This window comes from Lepidochelys kempii, chromosome 9, assembly GCF_965140265.1.
Source record: "Lepidochelys kempii isolate rLepKem1 chromosome 9, rLepKem1.hap2, whole genome shotgun sequence".
Classification (NCBI taxonomy): Eukaryota; Metazoa; Chordata; order Testudines; family Cheloniidae; genus Lepidochelys; species Lepidochelys kempii.
Genome location: NC_133264.1, coordinates 31,756,122 through 31,776,020, shown reverse-complemented (window position 1 = coordinate 31,776,020; position 19,899 = coordinate 31,756,122). Strand labels below are relative to the sequence as shown.

Sequence of the window (19,899 nt, the reverse complement as noted above, 5' to 3'; positions counted from 1 at the left end):
AAATGCCAAATGCTGTAAGCATTAAGTGGGAGTCTTAAAACCTTTGTACAGAGAAAGTAGCTGCCCAAAGTTTGCATTTGTACAAAAGAAATTTCCACCTGTCCCATGGGTGATATGTCTGCCCAGGAGCAACTTTGTAAAAAATTCTATGATCATCTGAGCATGGTCGTGTTAATCAAATATCTCTCCTCCACACCTGAATTAATTAACAAAGAGAACATTCAGAAATCTGTGTCTTTATGTGCGCACCAAGTACAATCGATGCTGTGAGTGCATCTGTAATATGCCTGTAGCAGACAGTGCCTTCAATTTCATTAATAAAAATTGCCACTGTCAAAACATTACATTTAGTTGTGTAGCAGATATGGATGATGATAATGATAAATCCTCATTTCTCCAGGCACCAGAAGATACATTTGACAAGGTTTCGATTCTCTTCAATTTATGCTTTTAATACATTTTCTAGCTTCTTACCAACACTGCCTCATAAGTTTGGCTTGTATTCCTTCATGTTCCATGCATTTCTTGTGATTACATTTGTACTGCTCATGCCAATGAATTCAACTGGGTTTGTGCTGGAGTGTGTTCAAGATGGAGTTCACATCCTCCTAATCCAAGGTCTCCTTCATGAATGTTTTCCTTGCCTGGAGTCTGGGGTGAGTCTATTCTGGCCTGTGCCGGCACTGGAACAGGATTGGGGGCTTCATAATTTATAGTCAGTTCATCATGATTCACGATACAGTCCATGTCATCATCCTTCAGCGGCTCCTGTGTTTTAAAAAGGAAAAGGGACCCTAATCAGTGACAATTTCCCAGAAATGGAAGGGATGGGATTCCATTTTAATATTTTCAGTGTTAGTGATTAATATCAACTATTAATTACAGTGACCTCACTTTGATTTTTATCAGTTTGAAGCAAGGGGCTGCCTACCGTTTCCTCCTTCTGCGTACCATTGGAAACCAGGCCTTAGGTATCTAAAGTAGGTCACCCGAAAAGCCACAGTACTAATACTTAGTAGCCACTTTTGAAAATGGGGCTGTACTTTTTCACCCCTATCCGCCACTATGAAATGACAGCCATATAGTTTCTAGTCTTGTTAAAGGCTTGATCCAAAGCCCTTTGAAATCTAATAATGTAAACGCTTCCATTAATTACAATGGGCTTTACATCAGGTTCTAAATGCTATTCACAAAGTTTAATGCACACACTATATATATATATACTTACTCCATATGCTTTAGGGCTAGTTAGCAGTTTGGCAATGGGATTACACCATTCAGGTAATGTTGTTGTAAGCGGTGGACCAGCATGGGTTAAAATGGGCTTCAAATACCTGTGAAGTCTGTCAAGGAATATCTCCCATAATATGTATATTGGTGCTAACAAGTTTCTCTATTACAACAGATAATTTTATAATAAAGCAGCAGATAATCATGCAATTAAAGGAAAATCTAGGAGATGGCTTGTGTTTAGACACCCATCAGTCCATTCATTCAGCCATCATCCACTTTAGATTAGTGTGTCTACAAAGCCATTTGATGTTCAGAGTCTGTCAAATATGGCACCATACCATCTTAGCTAGACACACCATGACATAAAAGAGACAAGAGGGAATGGGAAGAGAGGAACGTATAATAAGAGCTCCATGTTTAGCATTTTCAGCTAATGTCTGTGATATTGGGAAAATGTTTCCTACGCAAAAGGATATACAAAACAATTTAAGATTTAGCTGTATGAGCCATATTGCATAAAAGATCCAGTGACAGGGAGTTTTCTGTTTTATTGAAATCGCACACTCAGTGTTTTATAAAATCAATGCCTCTCTTCACCAGGCAAATGTATTTAATCAAACATTAAGCTTCTTTATAGCTGGGGAGTAAGCATAATTTGTTTTCTGTAATGCTTTATTTTCAGTATTCAACATATTCATTTTACACTTCATACATCAATGCTCCTTTATATGAAATTATGTAAGTAAGATTGTAACAGGCGTTTTCTATTGTATTGCTCCTGTCTTTCCAATCTTTTCATCCAAAAGTGCTTTATTGAGATAAAAGAAAAACCTGCTCATCTTTAGCAATTATATCGTCCTTATATCTGCCACTAAAGATTTTCCCAAGAGCACCTCAAGTTGACTTATCTCCTCTGCTACTTTTGCTCACAGTGTAATTTTCACTGTTTTATGGGAAGCCAGTTGTAGGCTATTTTCTCTGCTGAAGAAAATTTCCTCTTCTGGATTGCTGGCTATTTTCTTTTGTTAAAGATTCTAGGAAAGGAAGGGAAAGGAAAATAAAAGGAACAGATGTAAAGCTACTGTCCATGAGCTCTATAGCAGTATCATGGAAGTACAGAACAAACCAGTAACAAAGTGTGTTTAGGTTAACTCTTTCAGTGCCTCAACTTCATTAGTTATTTGTTTAATGCTTATAGGGTATTTAACACTGTACAACACACAAAGCACAGGCACTCTATGTCCTGAAGAACTTACAGGCTAAATAAAGCAGACGTAGAGATTTAGTCATAGATTAATTGATTTCTAAGGCCAGAATGAACCATTTGATCATCTGGTCTGCTCTCCTGTATATCACAGGCCGTAAAATTTAACCCAGTTACCCCCATCTAATATGTTCACCTAAATCATGTCAGAAAGGCACCTAGTCTTGATTTGATTATATCAAGAGATGGAAAAGCTCTGATGAAGAACATTGGGAAGCTCAAAGGAAGGGGATGGCTAGGATTTTTTATTTAAATGTTAAAATTGTTGACTTGCTTCTTAGGGACATCACGGATCAAGGGCTTTATTAGGGATTGGCTTGGCTTCCCAGAATAGGAATATCCTGTGCTTATGGCGCAGCATGGAAAAATTCATGGGGCCATTTGTGTGTGAAACAGATGAACGGGGTATTGAGACTGACATCAGTGAGGGAGAGGATTAGACTGACACACTAAAAGACAAAGTTGGAGATGGAGGCTGAGGAGGACAGTAGGGCCTTGAATGGGAGGACAAGAAGTTTAAACCAGATAATCAATAAGTTAAGCAGCTGTCCAATTAGTTATATTCTGTTCGATTTAGCTCTTGTTAAAGTCAATGGTCGCAGCCTCATTGATGTCAGTGGTAGTTGCCTTTTGAAAGTAAGGTAGGCTAAAAGGTCTCTGGGAGTTGTTATACATTTTGTAGGTATTTAATTATAAACAGCATATCTCATGCTACTAGTACTATTATTTTCTTATTTTGTGAAAGGAGATTCTTCTTGAGAAATAGTCAACATGGTTTTTGTCAAGGAAAATCATGCCTCACCAATCTACTAGAATTCTTTGAGGGGATCAACAAGCAGGCGGAAAAAGGAGATCCAGTGGATATAGTGTATTCAGATTTTCAGAAAGCCTTTGACAAGGTCCCTCACCAAAGGCTCTTAAGCAAAATAAGCAGTCAAGGGATAAGAGGGATGGAGAGAGGTAAATAGTGGTGTCCCCCAGGGATCTGTACTGGGCCCAGTCCTATTTAACATATTCATAAACGATCTGGAAAAAGGGGTAAACAGTGAGGTGGCAAAATTTGCAGATGATACAAAATTACTCAAGATAGTTAAGTCCCGGGCAGATTGCAAAAGGATCTCACAAAACTGGGTGACTGGGTAACAAAATGGCAGATGAAATTTAATGTTGATTAATTCTAAGTAATGCACATTGGCAAACATAATCCTAACTATACATATACAATGATGGGGTCTAAATTAGCTGTTACCACTCAAGAAAGAAATCTTGGAGTCATTGTGGATAGGTCTCTGAAATCTTCCACTCAATGTGCAGCGGCAGTCAAAAAAGCAAACAGAATGTTCGGAATCAGCAAGAAAGGGATAGATAATAAGAGAGAAAATATCACATTGCCTCTATATAAATCCATGGCATGCCCACACCTTGAATACTGTGTGCAGATGTGGTTGCCCCCTCTCAAAAAAGATATATTGGAATTGGAAAAGGTTCAGAAAAGGGCAACAAAAATGATTAGGGGTATAGAATGCGTTCCATATGAGGAGAGATTAGTAAGACTGGGACTTTTCAGCTTGGAAAAGAGGCGACTAAGGGGGGATATGATAGAGGTCTATACAATCATGAGTGGTAGAGAGAAAGAAAATAAGGAAGTGTAAGTTATTTCTTCTCATAATACAAGAACAAGAGGCCACCAAATGAAATTAATAGATAGCAGGTTTAAAACAAACACAAGAAAGTATTTTTTTCACGCAATGCACTGTCAACCTCTGGAACTCCTTGCCAGAGGGTGTTGTGAAGGCCAATACTATAATGGGGTTCAAAAGGGAGCTAGATAGATTCATGGAAGATAGGTCCATCAATGGCTATTAGCCAGGATGGGCAGGAATGGTGTCCTTAGCCTCTGTTTGCCAGAAGCTGGGATTGGGTGACAGGGCATGGATCACTTGATGATAACCTGTCTGTTCGTTCCCTTTGGGGCACCTGCTGTTGGCCACTGTCAGAGGGCAAGATACTGGGCTCGATGGACCTTTGGTCTGACCCAGTATGGCTGTTCTTATGTTCTTCCTTTAGCAGGATGATCTGAGTTCTGGCCTCACTAGGAAGTTTTGAGAAGCCATGTTGTGAAGCATAGTAACAATTTGAATGTCCTTATTTGCTGTGTGATTGACTGTAGACTTTGAGAGGTAATTTATATTTTGCCTACAACAGCAAAATCCTTGGAGATAGAAAAGGTGGACACAGCTCTGAAATACCTGTTGGACAGCTCCTGTGGACCTGTAAAAATACAGGCCAGAGTGAGCTATGGTTTTAAATTGAGTTTGGATTTTAGCATGAGTGATAGGCCTAGAGCCTGCGATTAAAACGAATGAAATTATGAAAAAGAAAAATTGTTTGAGTTTAACTTGTATTGGCTAGGGTAGAATTGGTAAGGGTGCTTTGTCAGAGCTTTACTGTACCCCTCTGGAGTCACACCATGATGGGGAAGTGTCTCCTGGGCCTGCACCTGTTTGAAGTATTCTCCATATGTGTATATTTTGGATGTAACCAACGTTAAGTGGCCTTTGAGACTAACAAAGGAATGCTTGTGTGGAAACTGTGTCATGGCAAACTTTAATCTTATTAGAAAAATTATTTCCAGCAGAGCCCTACAAAATCCTGTATATGGCCAGAGGGAGAGCTTCACCTTTTCCCTTATCAAAGAGTGATGGCTCTGGGTCTCGAGGCAAACACAGTTCCCCCAAAGACAAACAAGGTATCATTTTATGCAACAGTTATTATTAAAACACCCCATAAAATATGGAACTCTTTTTCATACCATTCAAATCCGCTTTCAGCCATTTTTCAGGAAAAATGCAGTTTTCCATGGCAAAGGCAAGCCAGGCTTAAACATACATAAGCCAGGCATAAACAGGTTAATAGTGTGGCATTTCATATGCAAGACATTGCTGCATTATATAATGAAATTTATGTCAGAGGCACAAATCTCTGGAAGTGAATGTTCAACACTCCCTGGAGCTTTGCTTTGCTCTTTTGCAGTGTCTCTAATGTTTCTGGTTTGCAGCTTTTTATTCTACAGTGTCTCCTTTGTTAGTACTCCTATTTAAAGCAGACTTTGTAAGTTACGATTATGTCACAGAACTGAGATAAAAGCATAGGTGCTCTCTTTTATATCGATGAGGAAACACTAGTAGGAGACATGCAGAGAGAAAGATATCATTCCTACATGTTCAGAAATGTGGTTTCCTTAAGTAAAAGTTATCTCAGTTCCTTGTTAGATTTTCACTTTGGCAAAGAAAGCAATTTTGATATATGGTATGTTCAGGGCTACAGAAGAAGCTGTTCCATTCTGAAAATGTGTGTGTATTTGTATGTGTGTCACTTGTAAGCCAACATACTTTGTGCTGAGCATATGGCTGAGAGCTGGTGCATGGCTGAGCTGCTGCCAACAGCTGATTTGTACTGTTTGGTCACTGTTCTGTGAGAGCCTGTGTGTGCCCAACTAAGCTGGAGAGGCAATAGCAGGTGACCTCTGGGGGTATAAATACAGGCATGGCAGATGTGTCCCAGAAAGGAAAAGGGAAATTTTTAGACAAGATTTCCTTCTGGTATTTGTAGCAAGGAATTCTCTTCAGAGGCTGGGGACCTGTCTACATTGAGTGGTTGAGAGGGGCAGGGCATGATGGTAGGAGATTTAATTATTACGATTGTACACATTTCTTTTTTGGGGGGACCAGGAGAACCAAGAGTGACTTGACTTCAGATATCAGATGCCATGAAGAAGATAATCAGCACTGTAAAACAGTGATGAGAAGGAAGCCATAATTGTGGAACATATTTCAAAAATTACACGTTCCAGGACCTCTCTTATATTTCCTTGAGGGCCAGATTCTGATCTTTGTTTATTGAATTTTTAATCTTAACGATGGAGATCAGCATCTGACTCTGAACTTAGACTGCTAAATAAAAGATTATGTCTACAGCCTCTCCTTTAGACTTTTCAGAAATGCGACCCCGTTACACACAGAATCTTCTAATTGGGCAACCAAAAAATCTCTTGTGGGATTGAGGTTGCGATGTAGAAAGGAGGGCTCCAATCCATTGGGCATTGGAAAACTATGCTTTTTGTGGATACCCTGCTGCATGGGGATGGGCTCTATCCTACCCATGAGCGAACCAGCCCACTGGCAATTAAAACAAATAACTTTCAGAAGGAATATTTAAACTATACATAGGAGCTGCTGGAGAATGCTCATGATGTGTTGGTGGGCGCCATCAATATTTTGGATAGAATTTGTTCAGAAGTACTGAATTTTCACAGCTAAGAACAAGAGATGAAAATGAAGCATGGCATCTGTCCAAGCAAAAACAAGATTTTCACTAAAAAGGGATAATAGCAATGGCTGCAATGCTGGGAATTAAAAGTACAAACCTCTTTATGCTAACATTAGGAGCTTAAAACTCAGAATGGGCACAATGGAAAGTCTGGTTTGGACACAGTGGCAGATTAAAGCAGAATTCCTGTGTAAAAGGAGCCAAGTCCTCTGCTGAAGGAGCCCTACAATCTGCTGTTTGTTCAGCATAGGAACTACTGCTATCTTAAGAAAATATAGCATTGGGTTTCCCTTTCCTTCCACTCCCTCCTCTTAAACGGATGGGATTCCTTACCCTATGTCTCCCACTATAGGACAGAGGGCCTTTCCGTTAATCCCCAGCCTGGCAGGAAATAAGCATTCCATTTGAAAGGCCTCCAGAACTCTGAACTCCATCTGTCTTTTCTCTGCCGGGTGCTGCATAGCACAACTCTCTAATTTTGCTAACAGGAACACTAGAGAGAAGTATGCTGTGGGGTGGTTGCAAAAGGGAGGATGAAGAGAGCAAAAGGAAGGCCTGAAAGCCATGTAGGGGGAAAAGCAAAGATTTCTGTAGTGTGCACGTTAGTTGTATGGCTTGGGTTAGACGTATGGCAGGACAACAGACGGTAAAAACAGAATGATTTAGCCTGGAAGGAAGAAGATTTAAAGGGGACCTAATTGTGCAGATGTGCAGTGTTCCAAATTATGAAGGCCATAGTGAGAACATCTTTCCTTTTAAACTGTCCCATAACAAGAGAACATGTGAACACAATGATAATAAGCGGCACTCAATTTAGAGCAAATAAAAGGATGTACGGCATTACATAGCATATAGTCAGCCTGTGGCATTCACTGTCTTACTAGGTCATTGAGTCAAATACTGTAGCAAGTTTTTTCATAAGGGAAGGATAATCTAATAGACCCAGCAACATTTATAGTTGTGCAAGACAACAGGGCTGCCTCATCTCATCCTTCAGGCTACCTACAGAGGTCAAGAAAGAACCCCTTCTTCCCATGTACAGAACTGCCCACCCAAGAAGATGTACTTGGGTTATTTTCTTTCCTTGATGTCTAAAACATAAGCCTCTGGCTACTGCTGGAGGGTACTAGATGAGTCTGCCACAGTACAGTAAATTCAGTGCTCCTATAATGTGGTTATTGCTGTGTCTGATTAAAGTGTAAAATGCCTTGGTAAATTTTTTTAATGGATTATTTCAACATGCTATTGGAAACGTAGGTATTAGTCAGGCATCTGATTCAAAGAGTGTAAGCCAATTTCTTAATGCCTGCCTACCTCGTGTATCACAGTTCATTAAGTTTCCAATGATGGATTTTGAAAAAAGAGATTATGAAAGCCATTTTTGTTTTAATTTGGCATCTTTCTCTTCTGTTTATTGGTGCAATACACTGCACGCATGTACCAATGGAGACATTAATAGAAATAGCGGAAAAGTACAGGTCCGCTTGAATAAGCATGAGGATTTTTCATTCTCAGTATTTCATTGTTGATAGAGAGGTCAGCTATCGGAGGTCCAATCATGAGTGATTCATAATACAAACCATAGAAACGGCACATGAACAGTATAGTCATTTCATAAATGTGATCTGTTAAGGAAATGTATATCATCACTATGAACATGGCTTTTGTTTGTTCTTCCTTACTGATGTGCCTGGACCAAAGCCCAGTCCAGATCTGATTTCAAATCTCAGTTTGCAGGTCAAACCTCCCATGTAGCGGGTCAGATCTGAAATCCTAAAATTTGGGAAGGTTTGGACTCCCATCCAGATTTCAAAGTGCCAGGTCTGGGAGGGTTCAGATCCATCATTTTTATTCAGACTCATCTAATCTTTTTCCCCTTGATATTTCATAATGGCTCTGTTCAGTCACCTATTCTCTTTTGCACAGAAGTGGGTTCACCAATTTTAAATCCGTTACTCTGAGGTGTTGCCATAACAGTCCCCAAGTATCTTCCCGTTGAACCATTGGGTTAGATTGTGACATTTAGCCGTAGCCCTGAACATGTGGATCTCCACTCCCCCAGGGGATAACTCAGGGGTATTTTGCCTCCTGAAGGCACACTAACTTCCCAAATTCCTTTGTCTGCAGGGTACACATGTTTAGAATGGTGCAGCTTCCTTCACCCAACATTCTTAAACAGCTCCATAGGCTGATGCAAAAGGTAGGCGGATTCTGAGTCACAGTTATAGAGTTTAGGGCCAGAAGGGACCACCAGACCATCTTGTCTGTAAATACAACACAGGAGCCCTCCCTCTGCTCTCCTGAAGGATTTTGATTGTCCTTGGCCTTTCGGTGGGACCTGCAAGATGGGGAGCAGGCATATACCTAGATGAGGACCATGTATAATTTGACCTCACTTCCTTCTTCCTCTTAATTGCAAAGGTAGAGGAAATCTGGGAGAATCAGAATGTAGCAGTGCAGAAGACAGATAATGAGCAACTGAGAACTGAAACTTGGTCTCTCAAGGCACATATCTTCAAGGATGAAGAAGGAGTTCACCAGGCAGTTCTCTGGAATATAAGTAGGTATATGAGACAATCCCTGCTAATTATATGAGTCCTTGTGACTAAACTTCAACTATCCTGAGAGTTTGCTAGGGACTGAAAACCTGGTAACAAAACAGATTATTTGGATTTGCCTCCCAGAATTGGCTTGGCAATACCTATACTGTGATGCAGCCAGCATCTTTCTGACTGAGGAATGGATCATGCATTTGGTAGCCCATATAAACTACACCTATTGGCCAGATGCGTCACAATTATGCAGTTCCTCACAGGGAGCAGTGTAAAGTATTTCCTGCAGGCTAGTGAATGCCTGCCTCCACAGTGCCCCGGGCCTCTGCTAGCTCAAGGGGTTTTGCGATTGAGACCAGCAACTGACCCAGCTGTAGGTTTCCTGTGCTACAGCCCATAGCACTATTGCTAGGTCCCTGCATGTCCATTAATGCTCTGCATGTTAGGTGCCCGTGGCTACCTGTTATTTATTAGCTGATAGTAATCCTTTCGCAATCCTTTGACTTGGCCATTAAAACAATATTCAGAATACACAACAGAAAGCTTGTTTAGTACTTTAAAGACTTGCTCCTAAATCCACCTGCTGTAGGTAGTAGTCTTGATTTTGGGGGTTTGTTGAATTGTCTTTAATATGGCAATGCAGAGAAAATTTGCTTCAACATGTTGACTTAGACAGTACAGAACTAAAGGTACTAGGGGACTAGATAAATGAAAGACTAAAAAGTCAAATTATACTACAATAGTGAGAAAGAAAAGCAGAGAAAGGAAATACCAATCTGGAAGTAAATATAAAATCATTGCAATAATACTATGGATGACACGAAGACAAGAGGAGTATTAAATAATTATGTGGACTGGGCAGTCACTCAGAGTGATCTGGATCACTTGTAAGCTGGGCCCGTTGAAACAAACTGTGTTTTTAATATAGCCAATGCAAGTTATACATCTAGGAATTAATATCTAAAGAATGGAAGAAGCAATGACTCTGAAAAGGATTTAGGGGTCATAGAGAGGACAAACTCCCAATGCAATGCTAATGTGGTCCTTGAATATATAAGTGGGATTAGTGAATAGAAGTAGAGAGGTGACTTTATCCCTGTACATAGCATTAGTGACAATGGTACTATAATAATGTATCCAGTTCTGGTGTCCACATTTTAACAAGGATATTAAGAAATTGGAGATGGTACAGAAAAGAGCCACAAAAATGACTGAAGGGCTGGAGAAAATGGCTTATAGTGAGAGTTAAAGAGCTTAATCTGTTTATTTTATTGAAAAGAAGATTGGGAGGTGACTTGATTACAGTTGTATCTATACCTTCATAGGGAGAAAATACATGGTACTAAAGGGCTCTTGAATCTAGTGGAGAAAGGGGTAACAAGAATCAATGATGGGAAGCTGAAGCCAGACAAATTCAAATTAAAGATGAACAACCTTTTAAGAGTCAGGGTGATTAACCACTGGAACAACTACCAAGGGTAGTGGTGTATTCTTCATCTCTTGATGTCTTCAGATCAAGACTGGATGCCTTTCTCAACAATACACTTTAGCCAAACACAAGTTATTGGGCTCAATACAGAGGTAACTGGGTGAAATCTAATGGCTCTGTTATAGAGGAGGTCAGACTAGATGATATAATGGTTCCTTTTGGCCTTAAACTTAAACTCAATGACTCTATGAATTAATTAGTTAACTTCTGAAAACAATTTGTCTTTGTATTTCTTCCTTTCTTGTGTGGCCAGTTGTCACGTGTTATGCCTGGGTGACTACACTTGCTAATGTCTGTCTGTCTTCTGGTTATTTTGTTCTGCTTGACTCAATTCAGTAACATTTTTGAAAGCACATCATCTAAGCTCCTCTCTGTTCTGTACCCATTTAATAAATCTTTCATTATCTTTGTTTGTGAATCTGCATTTCCTGAATGAGTTTGACAATGCTCTGTTGCTCTTGTGCTCAATTATGATCATTAGCTTCAAGTTTGTCAACAACAGAATGGAGAGAGCATTTAACTCATTTAGGATGTCATAGAGTTTGCTTTGGGTAAACCATTTACATAGATTTTAAATTAGTTTTGTTTTTGTTCCTGCATCTAACATAAGCAAGTGGTACAATTAGGGCTATGGACCATTTCCCCTTCTTTCTGACATTGGGAAAATCAACTCTGAGATCCAGATAGAGGATTTCGACTCCAATATGCTGCTCCCTCCACATGCACACATGTAATTAGTGTGTAAGGGCAAGATATTCTGGAGTGCACAAGGGAAGCATTGTACACGGGCTAGGTAAATTAGCGATGGGTGAAGAGTCAGAAGTTCACTTCAGTTTGAATAAGTGCTCCAACTTCAAATATGTATCTGAACCCTTATCCAAATGAATTGAACTGCTATCAGTACCACCACTGGGAGTGTGCCCAAACTGCCTTTCCTCAGTCCCCAGGGAAGAAGCACCTGGGAACAGCTCCCTTCTCCAGACAATAACATTTATACTGCCCAGCAGCAGGACCCTCACAGCTGTGGCATCACCACCACAACTTTTTTCAAAAGATAAATGAACTCTTCCTGGGAGCATCAGTAAGGGAGCCCCTCCCACTCTGTGGGCAGACACACACACACAGACACAAACGTCCACTATGAGCCACATTTTTGTCACCATCACACTAGATTATGATAATTCTCTGTATCAGGAAGGAACACACAGACTCCAGCATGTGCAGAATGCAGCAACCCGCCACAATGGTGTGGGCTGTCGTGAGTGCCTCGCCAGTGTACTCCAGTCCCCTCACTGGGTCCAAATCGGTTTCAAGTCCTCATTTTTTTTTTTTTAAAAAATGGTCAAGACTAGAGCTGGGCAGAAATTTTTTTTCATTAAAATTTTCCACTCAAATTTTAAAAAAGGGAAAAAAATCATTTTTGTTGGAATTTTCCATGGAAATTTTCTACTTTTGGGCAAAAAATTGGAAACCAAAATGTTTTGTCTGAAAACTAAAACCTTATGATTGAAACCCCAAAAATTCTACTTGTAAAATGCTGCCGCCATGCCTCATGGGTCTTGCAGTGTAGGTGTCTCATGCTCCCATTCTCTTTTATGGGCTGAGGTCCTTACTGGCCTACGTCTCCAATAATAGACCACGTTCTCCCCTCTTGCTGGGCCCTGGAGATGCCTATTCAGGAGAAGAGGAGCATGCTACTGCTACAGCTACAGCTTCCAAGCAGGGCATTTACAAATGGAAATGTTACATTTTTCAGCTAGAAATGTGTCAGTTTTGAGCTGTTTTGGGTTGTCACTGAAAAGTCACTATTTTCTGTGGAAAGCAGACATTTCTTTGTGGACAAAAACGTTATTTAGTCAAAACTCAATTTTCTGTTGAAAAACAGTTTTGATGGAAAACTTTCAATCTGCTCTAGTCAGGCTCCAACTCCATCAGCAATCGAGAATCTGTTAAGGCAGCGGCCCAGGACAAAGGGCTAAGAGCTAGATATAAAGCAATGCTGATTCACTGGGCTCAGCTGTGAAAGGAGCTACCAGAAAAAGGAGATTAGAAGGACCCAGAGTCTGGCTGCCTTGAGAACACACTGCAAAATCCATGTACTGACGGAACTTTCCCACAATAACTGGTCAATTTTCATATGTAAAAATCAACAACAAAACCTGTATACCCGACACAGAGCTGCTGAGAATTTGGGAGGATAAAGAGCAGAATAATCCATGAAGTCCACTGTGGGCCTCAGTATGCAGGTCCAGTTTGTTGGGAAGTTCTTAGATACAAAGGAGATGGATTTTACAGAAGATTTAGAGAAAACTAAAAAGTAGGATTTGAAATCTTGCAGGAACAGGATTCTCATGAAGTTTCCTGTAATTCCTGCTTCTGATCAGGCTGAACACACAACAAGAGCAACCTTGCTCATGGTATCCAGAGGCATAAACACACAAACCTGATTCTCCTCTCACTTATACCAGGGCAAATAAGAAGTAACTCTATAGGGGAAAAATGAAATTATATCAGTACATCAGGTGCACTGTACTTCCAGACAGGGGAATAGCATCAATACCAGTTATCTGTGCTCACTGAATGGAGAATATGCTCCTAAATTACAGAGGCTAGAAGTGGAAAAGCATGTGAAAATCAAAATAAACTGGAAATAAGTTAACAAATGTTTTTAAATTTCAACCGTGTTTAAAGTTTTGCTATTTGTTTGTGTCTGTTCTTATTTTATCCAAATTGGTTTGTCCAGTCTTTAGTCACAACACTAATTTTACTTCAGATAACTTCCATTGTATACATTATATGGTTTTTATATAAGTAGTCAGACATTATTGTGATAAACACCAACACAGACCAATAGATTTTTATCTATATTGAAAAATTGTCAGATATAATTGTACTTTGCACTTCTATCATGCATTTCATATGAGTACCTCAAAGTGCTTTACAAATATAAATAAACTTCACAACATCCCTGTGAAGCAGGTTAAATACCATATTAGTATCCTTGTTTTATGGAAGCGTAAGCTGTAGAACAGAGGTTGTGACTCACCTACATGGCAAGTAAATAGCAGAGCCAGGATTCCTGCTTCCCATTTCCTTCCTTCAGTCACTAGATTATTTTACAAACTGTTCTTTTTCTGAGAATGTGTAAACAGTTCTCCCTCTGGTTCTCTTTGGTTTTGATTTCAAATACCTGTAGGAAATGGTTACGATTTTCCAACATGGATTCTGAATAGGCTCTTACATCCATAGCTATTCACCTAAATAAGTAGCCTGATTTTCAAAAGTGCTGCACACTTCAGCAGCTCCTGCTGAAAAGCCCAGCCACTAATGTTAACTATGACTAATTTACATTGCTCTTATCCACCAGATTTTTTGTGTGTGTGTGTGTGTGTGAGGGACCATTCTTCACTGTTTTTTAAAAAACTGTTGTGATTAATTCTTTGCTTTTGAGTGGCAAGGTTGAAAGAGACACCAGCCTTAATTAGGCTGAGTTTTGTGAAAACACAAACAATTATGGATTAAGGGCTCTATGCCCCTCTCATTGTGAACTTCCTGTAGCATCAATACCAGTTATATGTGCTTACTGAGTGGAGAATATGCTCCTAAATTCACTTCATGCATCACACTTTTACAGTCTGTGAATGCAAATAACTTAATCCTAAACCAATCTGTTGAGAAGATGGCAAGATTCACTTTCTATTAAAACCTTTGAAAAATATTATTAGCACAAACAAATGTGACCCGGTTCTATCCTTTTCATTAAATAAAGTCCCTAGACAGCAAATTAAGCTGTGTTTCATGATAAGATTTTATCACTGAAAAATAAAATTCCTTGAATCAAGTGTGCGAGTATTTGTTTGTGTGGGGGTGTAGAAGCAATGGAATGATGCCAGCCGCTTGACATTAGCTGCAACAGCTACTCTGCTGGTTGCTGAAAAGGAAAGGACAGGAAAGGAAGGTAATGAATCATTCTGTAATTTCATTCTTACATTAAACCTTCAATTTGTCACGATTATTTACTGTTGCATCATTAGTGTAAGAGTTCAGCTGACATGAGCTTTGAGCCCGGTCTTAAAACTGACACAAATGGTACTTTGATTTCTAAATGATGATTATTCCTTTGACTATCCAAGAATTGACAGTGGTGTTGTGTGTACCCATTGAAAGGACCTGAGTGAAACCAGGGAATGCTTCTAATGTTCTCTTGTCTGCCTCCAAATTAAACCCAGTTTTTATAGGAATCATCCCCCTCATTGGGAAATAAGAACGGACCCAAATGTTCACTGCAAACAGGAAATGAAACTCTTTGCCTGTTTGAAAATGTTCAGATAACATTTTTTCCCTGGTATTTGTTTGTGATCACATATCTCTATACTTGATGAAAGCAATGCCTTTCACGTGCCTCTCAAGGAGAAAAGTCCATCAAACAAGCCATCAGATAGTAATGACTTAAATGTTACTAATCCTCAGAACTGTTGAATTCCTGCCCTGTGTCACATTTTACAAAACGGGAAGATTTTAGGACTCCACTGTTTTTCATGCAGATTCCCACATGTTGTTTATCTAGGTCCAGTCTCTATCACCATGGTATCTGACCCCTATCTGCACCTGGAGACTGGAGCACAGTTTTTCTATCCAGGCTCCCTCTGTTGTCATCTGACCATAGACCTGCTGGAAAGGTCTTCCAGTACTGGAGCACAGTTGCCATTTTCTCAGGGAATATGAGGCACCTAGTTTCCCTGTGTCCTAGGGGGCACACTCCTGAGTTGCCCCAATGCATAAGACTCTTCATTCTTTGACTCTTAAATTAATTCATGTCGCTTTTAGTAGGTTAATTGTATTATTGTAGATAGATACAAACCTTTATATGGTCCATGTGAATCTGTCCTTTAAACAACTGTTTTCATTGCAAATGACTGTATTATCACCATATATTGGATTAAGAGTGCCATAATATTATCTACCTGGTATAACTATTACACTGTATCTGTAAACATTTTTACAATCTGCTCAATGTGGGGCCATTAGTGAGACAGATTTATGTCAATAATGATTTCATTTCTCAGATTGGGACCAAGATGAATAAAGAAAAATCAATCAATAATCAGCAGTTTTAAATGACATATAATTGCAGAAAAATGTTTTAAAGGAAACCTAAATTGGAATATGTAACCCTTAAAATACAGGCTCCTTAACAGTCAGGTTAATGCTCAATAATAGTGCCTAGTAAGAAGTGAAATTGCTTTTCCTGTAAGAATGAGTGTGTGTGTGTGATACACTGGAGTTCTTGTTCACTAATTACACTAATATGGAAACAAGATTATGACAGAAACTGCAAATAAACAAACTGGAATCTTAAAAAATTCTTGGGGGTTGGATAATTCAAGGTGTTGAATAATGAGCTCCAAGGCCTTTTATCTATGCTCATCTGATATAATTCCCAGGCTAGAACCCTTTACCCTAGAACCTATTTATGCTGCTCTGGCAGTGGAAAGGGGATGTGAAAGTGAATATACACATACAGAATAGATAAGTTGTATTACTGATGGGGCACCTCTGAAGGGCCAGTATTGTGCTTGCCCTAGTCATGTGAATAGACTACATGATGTCAATGAAGTATACAGTGAGCAGAACGTGACACATGGATAGGGTGACCATATTTCCCAAAGGAAAATAGGACATCACGTGGGGCTAGCTCTCACCTCTCTCCCTGCCCCGTGCAGGGCTGGCCAGAGCTGCTTGTCTGAGCCCTCCTGCCCCCGCGAGGCTGGGGTTGCTGCTTGCCCAAGCCCTGCCTGCCCCCCACCCGAGCCCTGCCTTCACCCTCTGCATGGGGCTGGCATTGCCACTCACTCCCCCGGCACCCAACTTTTTTGACAAAAGTGGGCATTTGTCCCGTTTGTTCTTGCTGACTGATCAAGTTGGCAAGAGCAACTGGGACAAATGCCCACTTTTTCCGAAGAAGTTGGAACGGCCAGAATAGTACTTAAAAAAAGGACTGTCCCGGCCAAGACAGGACATATGGTCACACAACACGTGGAAAAATTTAATTGCAGGCATCTGCTTGGACATCATAACTTTATTTGAAAGGAGCATCTCTTTGGAACATTATCTTATCTTGTGAGGCAAGCAGAAAACTTTTCCTGCAAGAAAAGAATGACTACAGGTCATCTCTTGCAACTGTAAGGCAGCCCTCTGTTTGTCGAAGGGTAATATGGAAGAGTGAACTAATGCTACACCACCTGGACCTGACGCTGCCAGAGATCCCCATATGTCATTTTCAGATAACCTGGATGGATCTATATAAATGAGGATTGCTTGTCAGGAAGAGCCCTATTTTTAACTGTTCCTACAGCTCAGAGCCACTCTGAGCACTGAGTCAACCAAGACAACTTGGCCCCCACATCCACGCTCTGCAGAACTGGATCATGTTCAGATTCCATCCCTAGCATCTGACAGACTCAGAAAAATTATTCTTTGGCCTTGAGGTTGACATGCCGGTCACATATAACATTTTCCACCCTACCCCATTGCTCTGTTTTGCTTTCTATTGCATAGCCTTTACTGGAGAGTTTTCATTTTTAAATAAGTAAAGGTTTGGCAACAGAAGTAAAACTGTTGTCTGTGACCAAAAACCGGCAAGCTTTGTAACACTGGCCCTCTAAAAGGGAGCAGGGCAAGTGCACCTGTGCCATATCAGCTGATCCACACTAGGCTTTAAAAGAGGGCACCTGGGCCCGAGGAAGAGTGAACACTATCTTGTGAGTTAGGAGCTAGAGCAGGACTGCCGGGGATGGGAGGCAGTGAGAACTTGAACCAAACTGTTGGGAGAAGGACCTTCACCGTGAAAAGCCCTGCGGGGGCGGTGCTCAGGAACAGAGCACAGGAGCAACAGGACTGCCAGAGTCCCTGGGAGGGGAGGAAGTGTCATCCTGAGAGGCGCAAAGGGGAAAAATCCTCTGGGAGTTATAGTGCAGTGAGAGCTGAAGGACTGTTTTTGTTTGTTTTGCTCATGTTGGAGAAATAAAACTGCCAAAGGCTCTTCTGGGAGCAGCCCTGCCTTGTTACATGTGGCATTGTGGGAGCAGAGCAATAGGCTCAGCATGGGTGAGGAAGTCAGCTATAAGCCTCCAGTACAATTAATTATCTGTATTGCAGTACTGCCTAGGAGCCCTAGCCACGGACGAGGGCCCCGTTGTGTTCAGCGCTGTATTACAGCCTGTCATGTGTGTTGGACTAAAACATGTTTCCAGGAAATTAAATATTTCCATGGCAGTGTATATACAGTAATAGAACAAGCCACATTAGTAAAAAGTGCTAACAGCAGCAGGCATCAAAGTGCTTTACAGACTACAGTGAATTTTGTCTCATAATGCTCCTGTGTAGCAGGAAAGTAGCGAAGGTTGTTTGAGCTGGTAAAAAAATAAAATTCAAATTTTGAACACTTATGGAAAAAAGGATGAAAACTTTTGCAACTTCCCTCTCCTACCCCATCATCCATTTGGTCTGACTAGTTCTAATCACTATCTCTATTTAACAAATAGGTAAACTGCAGCACAAAAGTGGTTTAGGCCCTGATCCTATACCATTAAAGTCAATGGGAACTTTCCCATTGGGAGATAGTTGGGTTGCCAACCCTCCAGGATTGTCCAGGAGTCTCCAGGAATTAAAGCTTAATCTTTAATTAAAGATTGTCATGTGAGGAAACCTCCAGGAATACATCCAACCGAAATTGGCAACCCCAGAGATAGTATGGGGTGGGGGGAGACTGAGATCAGATGAGGAGCCTGGGGATTGTGGGAAGACTGGCTCTGTCTGTGCAAGGAAATTTGGATAGGGAGTCCAGGCAATGTGGGGGAGGGAGTAGACTGAGATTGGGATAAGGAGCCTGGGGGGGGGATGGGTAGGAGTGGGAGTAGGAGCCAAGGAGAGGAGAAGGCTGGTACTCAGACTGGGAGTCCAAATGCAGATTTTGGCACTAGGACACGGAGTCAGGGTGGTGGAGAAAGGATGGGCAAAGGGACATGCTGGAAGGGACATGAGCAGAAGGGGGGTCAGACTAGGGGTTCTGAGGGGAAAAAAAAGAGTATGTGGTCATGTAATTAAAGATTTATCATAATGCACAGATATAAGGGTGTGTGTGTGAGTGAGAATTAAGGTTTCACAGGCAACCTTAATTATAGCATTTCCTAACTTTTGAGTGCTTCACTTTGCAACCTTAATAATGTTCCTTTAACATAATTTTAGTGTGCGCAATTATAATAAGGAATGAGATCTTTACAAAGGTTTTTGAGCTACCCTCAAAACATAGAATCATAGAATATCAGGGTTGGAAGGGACCCCAGAAGGTTATCTAGTCCAACCCCCTGCTCAAAGCAGGACCAATTCCCAGTTAAATCATCCCAGCCAGGGCTTTGTCAAGCCTGACCTTAAAAACCTCTAAGGAAGGAGATTCTACCACCTCCCTAGGTAACGCATTCCAGTGTTTCACCACCCTCTTAGTGAAAAAGTTTTTCCTAATATCCAATCTAAACCTCCCACACTGCAACATAGTACCTGCTCTATCATTTCATGTTAAAGTCTAGCAAATGGTCGAGCAAAACCTATAAAAAGCTTCTCCTTTTCTGTTAAACGCTTAGGACTTTCCCATAAAAGTATTATTGCATGTATTATAACCCTTAAGTATTTTAAAAAGACTTTAGTTTTCACATTGCTTAATCAGGGTCTGTTTAAAGCATGTGTAAAATTGGTCTTAAAACACAAATACATGTGCATTTTTTTATTTTATATTCTTATATTTTAATCAAACCTAAAAACAGCAAAGAAAGAATAACTTCCCAAGAATTAGTACAGAACTAAAATATTTTAACTTTTATTCCCATTCATTTTGTTGTCACTTGAATTTTCCTATTCAAGACTTCTTCTCCCTGAGAGAGAGAGCATGCTTCAAAATGAATTTCCCTTTCGCTTCTGGGTATTAATGCACCGATTTTCTCTCTGTTGCTCTATGTTATCTGATATTGAAGCTGGTT

At 40.4% G+C, this 19,899-nt stretch overlaps 1 protein-coding gene across 1 annotated transcript in view; it reads right to left on the bottom strand.

Moving 5' to 3' along the window:
* Nucleotides 1–431: 431 nt before the first annotated feature.
* Nucleotides 432–19,899, bottom strand: part of SLC9A9 (solute carrier family 9 member A9) — a 325,848-nt gene continuing 306,380 nt past the window's right edge. Inside the window, exons 15-16 of the mRNA XM_073359753.1 lie at nucleotides 1,229–1,334; nucleotides 432–768 (exon numbers count right to left, since the gene is read on the bottom strand). Coding sequence (XP_073215854.1) covers nucleotides 547–768; nucleotides 1,229–1,334 — 328 coding nt within the window. The 3' untranslated portion in view covers nucleotides 432–546. The remainder of the gene's footprint in view (nucleotides 769–1,228; nucleotides 1,335–19,899) is intronic.